We start from the raw sequence: 12344 nt of genomic DNA, 5'->3' as shown, positions 1-12344 counted from the left end.
ATTTTATATAGGCACAGACAATGTATATAAGAAAGAGCAATGGACCGAGCACTGATCCTTGAGGTATACCAGTTTGTATTTTACCTTTATAACTACTAAACTTATGAATTTTGCCATTTAAATCGTTCGTAATTTGAACTACCTGATACCTATCTTTCAATTAAGACTATACATTTATTTGCAGTTCCTCTTATACCATAAAAGCATTTTTTTTTTTTAAGTAAGAGCATGATTTACAGTGTCAAATGCCTTAGTAAGATCAACCAACAGTCCAATTGCCCATTTTTTTATTATTTATCGCGTGCATAACAGTACTAAGAAAATCGAAAATTGCAGAATCAGTAGATTTACCAGTTAAAAACCTATGTGATAATGATAGTAGATTATTGGAATGTAAGTAATTCTTTATTCTATTTGATATTAGTCTCAAAAATTTTTGAAAATACAGACAAAACCGAGATAGGGCGATAATTCTTAATATTGTAACGACAGCCTTTTTTGAACAAGGGAATCACTTGAGCCACTTTTAACCGCTGTGGGGAAAGCCTGATTCTAGGGGAAAATTTATTACACGAGTCAGGCGGGGAGCAATTATCGAAGCAGATTGTTTTATAATTAGTGGATGGTACTTCAAGACCTGCAGAACTGCTATTTCTCATCTTTCTTATAATAGCTAATATTTCATCAATAGTTACTGGGGCAAGAAAAATACATTTCGGATAAGAAAATATATTTGAAGAACCACTTGTACAGCTTGTGGGATACTTGTACCAGCTTAGTGGGATAGAGCACCAAGAGCTACCTGAGAAGTTACAAAATAAATTTATTTGCAATTTCAGCAGGGTTTGTAATTCTTTTATTGTCAAAAATGTTATTCAAATTAGCAATATCACCTCTGTGCGAACTGGTGGATAATATTCCTCATAGTTTTAATTTTATTTCTAGAATCATTTTCGAATTATGCATTAGTTTTGCTCTCTTAACTTTCTTATATGTTTGTTTATACTTTTTAACGTAATTTCTGAATACAGCAGTGACATTTGTATCATTAAGCAATTTAGCATACTTAAATTTAGTTTGGAGTTACGAATACCAGTTGTAGCCCAACTTTTCTTCATTTCATTACATTTACTAATTGGGATAAGAAGAAAAGCTACATGAAAACAGTGCAAGTATGCATCTAAGAAAGAATTAAATTTCTCGTCCATAGTGGAAGCTGAATAGATTCCATCCCATGTCTCAAGAGCCAACAAATAACAAAACTAATATTACTCTGTGAAAATAACCTTTTCTCAATTCTGGTAGTATTTTGCATCACCGGTAAGTTGGTTGATGGAAGTGATAAGCTAACTAATTGCGCATCATGGTCAGAATAGCCTGGGTTGAATGTTTCAAGTTTATGGTTACGACAGTCTCTGGTTACTATTACTTGATCAAGTGCTGATTTTCCAAATCTGGTAGGCGTATTAACAATAGCTTCTAGATTAAATGAAGTTAATAGGTTTTGTAAATTGTCTCAACTTTAGTCGCAAGCATCCAATTTATATTTGTCACCACACAAAATTATGGTCGAGAAGTTCAAGATTTCTAAAAATACCCGTAAGTTACCAGAATTAGATCTATAAATACTACATATACACATTATCAGCGAGACTTATTGCAACTACTTCAAAGTGAAGTTCCAGATTGAACATAGATACATTAATTTCATCAGCATTTAACTTATGAACGAATATACAAACTCCTCCACGAATCAAGTTAACTCTTGAACAATGACTTATCAAATCAAAACCTTTTACTTTTACAGATTGAATATCAGTACAGCTTAACCAATGCTCCGTGATGCAAAGAACATGTGCAGTTGATAATGTCTCAACTAACACATCCATAAAATCAAGCTTATTGCCAAGACCCTGTACATTGTGACGAAATACATTAAGTTGATTTAATTTAGTGTTTTAGCTTACCTCTTGTACAAGGGTCTAAAGGTAAGCTTTGTTTACCGTAAAAAAGTAATATCAGCAGTTGTTAGAGGACCATTACTTGAGATAACATTTGACCTAACCGGTGGAGGTAGAGAAATTACATTTTCTTCATCTACAACATCTTTACCCTTATAGGTCTTTAGAGTTTACAACTTGACAGGGCCGGCGCTAGTAGTTTTGCCGCCCTGGGCGATACTTTCAAATGCCGCCCCTTTAATCCGCAAACCTTATTTGGACGGAAAAAATTGAAGTACTTCTCTCGAATGCTTACATAATATTTAAACGACTCCATACATGGCACAATATTCAGTATGCTCGATTTCGCTGTATATCTGTGATGTACAGTAGCCCATGCAGAGAATAAAATAAAAGAAGTATGCTTTACTCACAACTAAGATTTTTAATTTTTAAGCTTATTTTATATCAAAAGGTGTTCCCAATAGAGTATGGAGTATGAAGATAATAAAGTGAATCAGATATTAGGCAAAACTAAGTGATTAGCCTAAACCTTATAATATACTAGAACACAATAGACCAGCGTTTCCTAACCGGTATGCCGCGGCACACTGGTGTGCCGCGAATGAGCTGCTGGTGTGCCGTGAGGAAATCGAAACAGAATTATTAATACTATAGCAACCAAATTGCAAGACATAGGAAAAAAATGTATTTGTATTTCGCATTGCTATGAACTTTTTTCCCCCTCCACACTCCCCTGCCTTTCAGTTTCCTTACGGTTTTTGGCAGTCTCAACTGCCCCTTTTCTGTTCAATCTCTCTCATGTATGTCTCTGCTCTCGTTTCTACAAGTCAATCCCAAAAGGTGGGAGTGGGGCTTACAAATTCGTGCCTGATACCTTATTTTAACATCAGGCTTTTTTCCCCAGCTTTATTAATAAATCCTGTAATAAAATGAATTAATACAATTTTAAAATGACAATGAAAATGACAAATGCTATGAACTTCCACAAAGGGAAAAATACTGTAATTGTAATATATCATTGGAGGCTACATACAATAATACTATGTAGCAGATAGTATTTCATAAACAATTTTATTTTTCGGAGCCTCATGCACATCAATGTTGAGAAGTATTTTCCTATGCTTCAGTTGACTTCATTTGACTGGGTGAGTGACCCCTTTGTCCTATAGTCACCAGAATTAAATATCCAAGAATAAAGTGATTTGGTCGATATGAGGAATAACCGAAGTTTGAAGCTCCAGCACTCACAGCAAGACATGGCATCATTCTAGATTTCTTTCCGGAGAAGATATTCAGCTATTTCTACATACTTTTTATTCCCTTTTCTACATCCTACTTAAGTAAAACAGGATTTTCAGTAATGAACACAATTAAGTGTAAGAACAGATCACAACTGTTAACTCCAAAATACGATATAAAGATGTATTTATCAACTATCCGTGGAAAATTGAAGAAGATTATGAAAGAATATCAAGCTCAAGTTGTACATTAATTTTGATTCGAGCACCAACTTGTTTTACTTATTTTTGAAAATTTGTAACCTTCATAAAAACAATTGTAACCTTCAATAGATATTATTGAAAAATTGTTACATTACTAATATTATTGAACAATTCTAACCTTCATATAATATTTAAAAAATGTAACGTATAATTACCTTGTTAATAAATTTTAAGTTTCATACTGTGTTACTTTTCTGTACACTTTTAATGTTGAAAAAAGTATTTGTTATCATTATGACCATTGCTTCTTTATTGTTGCAGACTATATCGTAACTTGAAATTTTAAAATATCATTCAATCCTTTCGACGAAGCAAATTACCTACATTTGTGTTTTAAAAGTACAAGAGATTTGTTTCTTTGTTCGTTATTTAATGGTCTTCCTTCTTAGTGAAAGGTTAGATACAGTTTTCGAAAAAGAAAGTATATTTTTAAAAACATGAGGCCAACATTTCATTGCAATTTGTTTTCTATTTATAAACTAGAATAAGAAATAAGAATAATGATTTACCACGGGGGAAAACCAATGATCGAGCTTTCTTCTCTGCGGGAAGATCAGTAATCACAGAAAAAAATATCACGGTATTTTATATTTACAAATAATAATAATGATATTTATGGGTGTGTCGCGAAAATTCAAGCTACACCCGTAGTATACCGCAAGTTGGAAAAAGTTGGGAAACTCTACAATAGACAGACATAAATTTAACACAACTTAATTGAAACAAACTTTTCTTGCTTTGTTATGAGCAAATTCCTTTATGACATTCGCGTAGCCCAATGTTCCAGCCAATTCGTGTACTGTTGATATCGTCGTTAGATTACTCAAGCGTGTTTCAGACATGAAAGAACGTATATAGTTTTTAATAAGCTTAAGTTTCGAAAAACTTCTCCACTTGCCACTGTTACCGGTAAGGTTAACAAAATCCTAAGTGCAACACTAACATTGGGAGCAAAGTCACGTGCCTTAATTAATTTTAGTCTTTTTTGGTGAACATTTAGGCTTAATTATAGTGGATAACACTTCTTTCAGTTCGTCTTCCAAATTACTGGGGTTAATATCTTTAGATTACTCGTGTGTTAAAATGCTGGAAATTTAGTACACTTTTCAGACAAAAGTTCAGGTATCCTCTACAATATATTTAAGATTACTTACAGTATATCGTAAAGAAAATCGAAATACTCTCTGTGATGTTTAACTTGCTCAGACACATTGCTAAGTTGTTAAGTTGCTAAGTTTCTTGAAGCTAACACAATCACGTCTAGAACTTTGTAATAAAAATCGATCTTGTATCTTGTTTGTGGATCTTCAATAGCTTCATCCTCTACCTCGTACTGAAACTATGTCTTTTCTTTCGACTTCGAGCTTCCACTGTATTGCCTTGTACAGCGGAGGACACTTCTAAATGGTACATCCCTATGGAGATTTACGGCTAAGGTGTACCATTTAGAAGTGTCCCCCGCTGTACCATTCATATCTAATGCTGATGCCAACTCCATCGCATCAACTAAGTAAGATTGAAACTTTGCATAATTTCTTCTCTCCAAGTAATCAAATTCATTTTCAAGAAACCCGACTGCATTCAACACATGAGAAAAGATGCTTTGGAGACTTTTGCTTACTATGTTTGTGTGTAGTAAAAAGTCATACCAGATAACGAGTGAGCAAAGGAAAGTAGCCACGCAGCTGGTTTGCTACAAACAGAGCATCGTGGGTGACCATTCTATCTGTTCTATTGTTGTTACTTATTTGAAGTAAGGCCAATTCGGCTGTCCCATTATGTTGCTTAGTGGTTTTAAAGTGAGACTGCAAATATGTTCCTTTAGTATGGTCCAACGCTGAACTGACGATGAAAAAAAAACTTTTTAACTATTCAAAAAATGAAACTGCGTATTGAGATGCTGTGGCTGCATCGTTGAGACAAGATTTAGTGAATGACTACCGTAAGGAATATAAGAAGACTCGGGAATTTATTTCTTAAATTGTCTTGTAAATACCTTAATGTTTGCCCTTCATATTGGAACCATTGTCGTATCGTTGATCCCTTATGTCTTCGATAGGAATGTTTATTTCCTTTAGCTGTTTAATTATTACTGCTGTGAGTCCTAGACTAGTGATGTCTGTTACCGGTACGAAACCAAGAAAAGTGTTCGCAAATTTCCACAAGGCATTCTCCATTACTTTATGTAATTTATACAAAACGAACGATTGTTATTTGCTCAGTAAATTGGTTAACAAATCGCTGCGAGAACCTAATTGTCTCTAGAAGCTGTAGGCTAGAACGGCCTGTCTCAAGTTGAGTGTACCTTTTGCATACCTGAAGTGGAGTGTTAGAACATTGCTGAATAGGAAACCAATATAAAAGAAACCTTGATAGTCTTATCCACCCTAGCTGAAAAACTTATCTACGCCACTGCAAGAGAAATATTGAACGACATACCTGTGGCTAGTGGTTTGATAATTGAAAATGAAGGATAATGCTCCGAATTTCCTGAGTGAGCATTATCTCGAATGTGAGGGAAGTAAGTTCAATTACGTTCTCAGATGAACACAATTTTATTTCTCCATGTGGGCCTGTTACTAAGCATTATATTTTGATAGTATACTTTTCTTTTTCAAATTTTGCCGCCCATTAGACTTGCCGCCCTGGGCGATGGCACGGCTCGACCCCCCCCCCTCGCGCCGGCCCTGCAACTTGATCAAATGTTCGAAAGCATATCTAACAAAGGGAACATAAGTACATTGCGATAAAGTATCACAAATCTTCCTTAGAAGTATAAAAGGCTCCAAGTGACCAAATTAAGGAATTTGTGAATCAAGTGGCCAAATTAAAGACTTATGATGCAACATGTCCTTCAGTACTTTACAGGGATTCCAATCTCGACTTCTTTCCAGGAAGTTGCAGTGATTTATCGGGCGATCATTAGAAAATATATCATAAGTACATAGCTACCATGGGAAAACTCATGGTATAGAATATAGTACTCTGGTAACATTGTGAGCATCAATTTCCTTTCATACAGTTTTATTACGGTATCTATATTTTATGTATTTCATTCATGTTCTTAATTTTTGTGGAATATATTTTAGATTTTTTTTACTAGTGATTCATTCTTCTTATTTTGATGTGATCAATTGAAGGATTTAGTTTTTTTTCCTCAAATGAAGAATGAATTATAATTTTTAATTACATTAATATGTCAACAGTGTCAAGGCGTGTATTATTATAGGGTCATTCCAGCTGAAAAGAACCAAGCCCAAAACCACATTGCGTCAGATTTCGATGAAACTGTACATGTAGGCTCCTATGAGAACATGCACCAAATTGTAGCCTTGTAGTTTCAGAGTACAGGGTGAAAAAAATTTACGTATTCTGTAGAATTTTGTTAGTTTCAATTGGCGATGTCTTCCGTAAATATTGAGCTACAGAGAAAGAAAAATCATACCATTTTGAACAGGAAAGAATAGGCTATATGGTATGTCGGGAACATTTATTTGAAAATCAAATATTTTCCGGGAAATTCCCGGAAAATTTTGGATCGGTGATCTCAAAGTGGCCAATTGATTTCCTTGAAATTTGGTACAAGGTAGTTCCGTATGCCCGGCATAAGTGTTCTAAATGTCAACTTTGGCCAAGAATGGGCCTGAAGTCCATGGTTTTCGTGTGACCATGTCGGGAGACACCTGGTGTGCCAATGCAACTTGCCAATTCGTCAATACTGGTGAAGTAAAGTGTAAGAAAGAAGCTATTACTGACCTGCAAGTGGTCATGTCAGTGGTGCCTGTGTTGAAGCAGTCGACCGGCTTGTTCCATCTCTTGCTGAGCGTGTATGTACAGCCAGGTGCAGTTATGGTATCAACAAGAGATGTCACAAGCAAGCAGTGAGAACACATCTGGTATATCTGAATATACAAAGGAAGGTGCTGGTCAATCTAAGCAGCAATGCACAGGCCCGTATCCACGGGGAGGCTAGGGTGGGCCGGGCCCCCCTAAATTTTCACTGCCCCCTCTAAATTTTTCACGGTAGGCTTGTAAATGAACTATAATATGGTGATGAACTATAATATGGTTGGGTCTGTCCTACATTTTTGAGCTGGCTACCGTCCTGGCAATGCAGCTTTTGAATCCACACGGTTACAGGTAATGCTGCACCTGGATCACTGGACTATCCACTACTGACAGTGGAATTACTGTATAGTCACTGATCTCACTAGCTACGCTTGAACACTAGACACTTGCATAGACTTCTTTTCCAATCTAGAGCTAAGAACTTACTGGCATGCAGTGTCAATGTCATCTACTTTTAGACAGGTAACGAACCTTCCAGAATGTTCACATATTTAGGTCAACGCAATGTACTACGATTACTGAATTACAGGATTACAGAATTACAGGATTACTGAATTACAGATTGCACCAGAAAAACATTACTGCTACGTCAGTTACACCTTACTTCGCCCCAGGTAGAGAAGACATTGACACCCCAGGTGTCTTCCCGACATAGTCACAAGAAAGTCATTGTAGACTAAGTCCATTCTTGACCCAAGTTGACATTTGGGACAATCCCGGACATAAGGGGCCACCTTGGTACCTAATTAAGGAAATCAAATGGGCATTTTCTGAGATCACTGATCAATTCTTTTAAGGGGATTTCCCGGAAAATATTTGATTTAAATAAATCTTCCTGACATCTTGTAGCTATTCTTTCCTCTTCAAAATGGTATATTTTTCTCTCTAGCTCAATATTTACGAGATGACCAACTGAAGCGAAAAAAAAGTCCATTTTTTTACCACTCCGTACTCAAACTACACGGGGTACAGGGCTAAAATTTGGTGCATGATGATCTCTCATAGGGACCTACATGTACACCAAGTTTCATGAAATTCTGAGACAAACTTTTTCCCTGAAAATTTGATTTCACATGGAATGGCTCTATATAATCCTTTTTCTTTGACAGTTTTATGCAAGTTCTGTATATTATGTTAAAATTTACTAAGTTTCAGGCTTTATAACTTATTACTTTATGTTGCTTGTTATGTGTTTAAATTTTGTGTAATATTACTATTCATGATTTTTATTGATTTATTTATTTATTTATTTATTTATTGTCACTAATAATTCAACCTCGACATTTCTCTGCAACTTCTATAACTTTAGTCTTTTTTCATTCCATACGGCCTTTTCTCGCGTTCTCCAACGTTCTACTAGTTTTCTTTTCCGCTTTCACCACATTCTTTAAATAGTATCATTTACTAAGCAAATACTCGTCCCTTCTATTTTCTGCTGAAATATTGTCTTCAATATACAAACATTTCACAACTAAATTGGTAGGTTACTTAGATTCTAGATGTAAACTCATGCTGTGTTTAAATATTCAAGTAAAATAAATTACCATAGAAATGGTGACAACTTAAACGAAAGAGCTTAAACTAGGCACTTGATAAATGTTTCAAATAGGAGTAAATACCAAGATTTTTGTACCATATTGAAATGTAATGTCAAGTGATATTGTCAGATTAGAAGTTTAGTAATGGGAGGTAGAAAACTATACTTACCAGAAAGTAACAGGAAGAACTATTGAAAGCAAATTATGCACTGTTTATAAAATATTAACGAATTCTACAATGAAATCCAAAATAGGATATTGAAAAGGTGGGAGTTTCCAATGGATAGTGAGAATCGTGTACGTAAAATTCATGAACTATAGAGAATAGAGGCTGAGATAGTATTAAGGAAATTCTGAATGGAAGATTCTATGATAAGTTTCTCCAATTTTGATGGAGACTTTTGGATAGGCTCAGAAATCTTACGGTATATAGAACGAAATATGGGACAGTTGTCGGAATGGCGAAGGAATAAAAGATAGTAAACGTTTGATGTAATGAATTTTTGAAGTGGAGATACCGCATATAGTTGGTAGATTTAGTGTGTAGTAAAGACACTCATTCTGAAATTAAACGTCACCAAAGGTGACTGGTTAAGAACCAGATGACTGACTGGGCACTTCGTAGGAAATTTAGGAATAGCTTATTTAAAATACTTTTCAGCGTCAAATGTATTCAGTTCAAGTTCTATATAAACAGAAGTAAACTATGTTCTTAATTTAATGTACTTACCAATTTCAGCTCGAGCTTTTCGTAGCAGAACAGCAGCTCTAATTTTGCTAGTTGAAGGATTTGATGATAGTAAGTGGAAATACGTAGTATTTGAATCCAAAATAGAGTTTGAAAGTAAGCTAGAAGCTGACACTGCTGACAGAAGACCGCTTACAGATTCCAGAAAATCCATATTAGATTCCAAGCCACGTTGCATTATTGTCTTAGTCAAAATCCGAGACTAAAATTAATGAAAATTTTTATTTCTCAGAATAATTCCTTAAGCATAAAATTAAGTGAATTAGTACGATTTTTCTCTGAGAATTTATTAACTAATACAAACAGTAAAATTCAAGAAGTGATCCAGAGAAATAGACTTGCTAGGTAAGTGACGCTTGCGAAATATAGCATCAAAGTAACTGACGGAGAACACAATTATACACGTAATATTTGCTTTATTAAATGAAACAAAATAGAAGACAATACATTATAAAGCTTAGAAACAAAACTTTCTACTAGTTACTTGTTAGCAATTTCTATTTATATTACATGTATTGCATCTTAAGATATTGAGGCTTATTACACGATTTCCTTATAGGATTCAAGAAACTTATTCAGGATTTGATTTTTTCAAGATAGCTGCTAAATTCAACAAACAATTGTTAAAAGTAAATATCTGTCTAGGATCAACCTGCTGAATGAAGTGAAAACTACATGATAGAAGTTACTAATATTCAGCTAAGTGTTATTTTAAAAAACATTAAAAGCTTTAAAAAGAAATACTTTGACTTTTTCATGGTAACTACCTGCACCTTAAAAATATACCATGATAGACATTTTTTAAATGGCGAAATCCTTACATGTGCAGAAATTATATTTTAAAAAATTAGAATTATTTACCAATTTAAAAACTACTTATGTTACTTTTAACGCAAATACCATAGGCTGACCAACTAATAGTAAGAATTTCAATAAGATAGCTATGTCTAGAAATAATTACCTGCTCTGGAGTTAAGTATCTAGAATCTAGATCTCGAACAAGGGCTGCGTTTAGATCTACTAATCTTTGAAGTTGACTTTTGGGCAAAGTGAACACAAATTTCCCCAAGTGACTGGTTTTATCATGCCAATGTGCTTCATGGAGACTTGGAAGGTGACCAGTAAGTACATCTCTTGCTATCAGCAACTGAGTTATCTAGGAAAGAAAATTATGTAAGCTTTCTTTAAAAAGATCTTTCGTAAGAGGGACCGAGATTGGATCTCTCTTCTCGAATTGTACTGAACAACAAAAGAAACATGTTTACCTAGCTCACTTTGTACATTTTTTATGTTAGTTATCTAAGTTGTTCACTAGAACCAGGCCCGTAGCTAGCCTGATTTAATAGCGGGAGAGGGAAAAATAAAGACTGAGGAGGGAGGGGGGCAATGACAAAGAGGGTCTAGGTCAAAACCCCCACAGCCAAAACCCCCACACTCATGAAATGTCAAAACGCCCACACGATCGGTCATAACCCCCACACAAATGGACAAATCCCCCAAACGCACGAACGGTCAAAACCCCCCCACAGCCAAAACCCCCACACAAGAAATGTCAAAACGCCCACACGATCGGTCATAACCCCCACACAAATGGACAAATCCCCCAAACGCACGAACGGTCAAAACCCCCACAGCCAAAACCCCCACACTCAAGAAATGTCAAAACGCCCACACGATCGGTCAAAACCCCCACACAAATGGACAAAACTCCCACACATAGCAACGGTCACAATCTCCACATAAATGGACAAAACCCCCACACAAATGGACAAAACCCCCACACAATCGGACAAATTCCCCACACTCTGAAAATACCGTGATTGCACGTCTTTGTTGCGGCTCTTTACGACGCCCACCTTAGTGTTTCTGTCATTACAAAACAGTGCAAGAAGAATAGTTGCAACATCGGTTTAAGTGGAATAAAAAATGTTATTAAAAAGTACAAGGGCAAGACATACAACCAGGATCATTTCAGAGTGTGGGAGATTTGACCGATTGTGTGGGAGTTTTGTCCATTTGTGTGGGGGTTTTGTCCATTTATGTGGGGATTGTGACCGTTGCTATGTGTGGCTGTTTTGTCCATTTGTGTGGGGGTTTTGACCGATCGTGTGGGCGTTTTGACATTTCTTGAGTGTGGGGGTTTTGGCTGTGGGGGTTTTGACCGTTCGTGCGTTTGGGGGATTTGTCCATTTGTGTGGGGGTTATGACCGATCGTGTGGGCGTTTTGACATTTCTTGAGTGTGGGGGTTTTGGCTGTGGGGGTTATGACCGATCGTGTGGGCGTTTTGACATTTCTTGAGTGTGGGTGTTTTGGCTGTGGGGGTTTTGACCGGTTCCCGACAAAGATCACCATAAAATTGTACATTTATTATTTACAGAGTATTTTTGAATTATCGAAAGCGTAAGTTGGTTTCATTTTGTGTGCTTAATACAATCTCTTTGCGAGGTACTTTGCTTCATATTAAAAATTAAAACTGAAGTATTTATTTTTTTAACATTAGAATAAAATTATATTACAGCAATTTTAGATTATAGCAATACAAAATAGAAATATATGTTTTATTCAACGATTGCACTCAATTTTCTACCTTTCAAAATAAGCGAGACACTACAGTTTATTGATATTCACACCTAACATTGTGCACTAGGATACTGTTTAGAAGTGCACCTGGTATCCTTGGATGCTTGTCATGGTTGCAATAATAGGGCACGATTTAAAATTCTTAAAATGGGTAAAGGCAAT

At 35.6% G+C, this 12344-nt stretch overlaps 1 protein-coding gene across 1 annotated transcript in view; it reads right to left on the bottom strand.

Moving 5' to 3' along the window:
* The window catches only part of LOC145680514 (uncharacterized), a 144924-nt gene that overhangs the window by 48172 nt on the left and 84408 nt on the right, over window positions 1-12344 (bottom strand). The window contains exons 9-10 of the mRNA XM_081751116.1: window positions 10563-10757; window positions 9584-9803 (exon numbers count right to left, since the gene is read on the bottom strand). Coding sequence (XP_081607242.1) covers window positions 9584-9803; window positions 10563-10757 — 415 coding nt within the window. The remainder of the gene's footprint in view (window positions 1-9583; window positions 9804-10562; window positions 10758-12344) is intronic.

The sequence above is a fragment of the Thermobia domestica genome, chromosome 3 (assembly GCF_964235325.1).
Source record: "Thermobia domestica chromosome 3, izTheDome1.hap1.1, whole genome shotgun sequence".
NCBI classification, from domain to species: domain Eukaryota; kingdom Metazoa; phylum Arthropoda; class Insecta; order Zygentoma; family Lepismatidae; genus Thermobia; species Thermobia domestica.
This window is presented reverse-complemented; position numbering and strand designations above follow the sequence as displayed.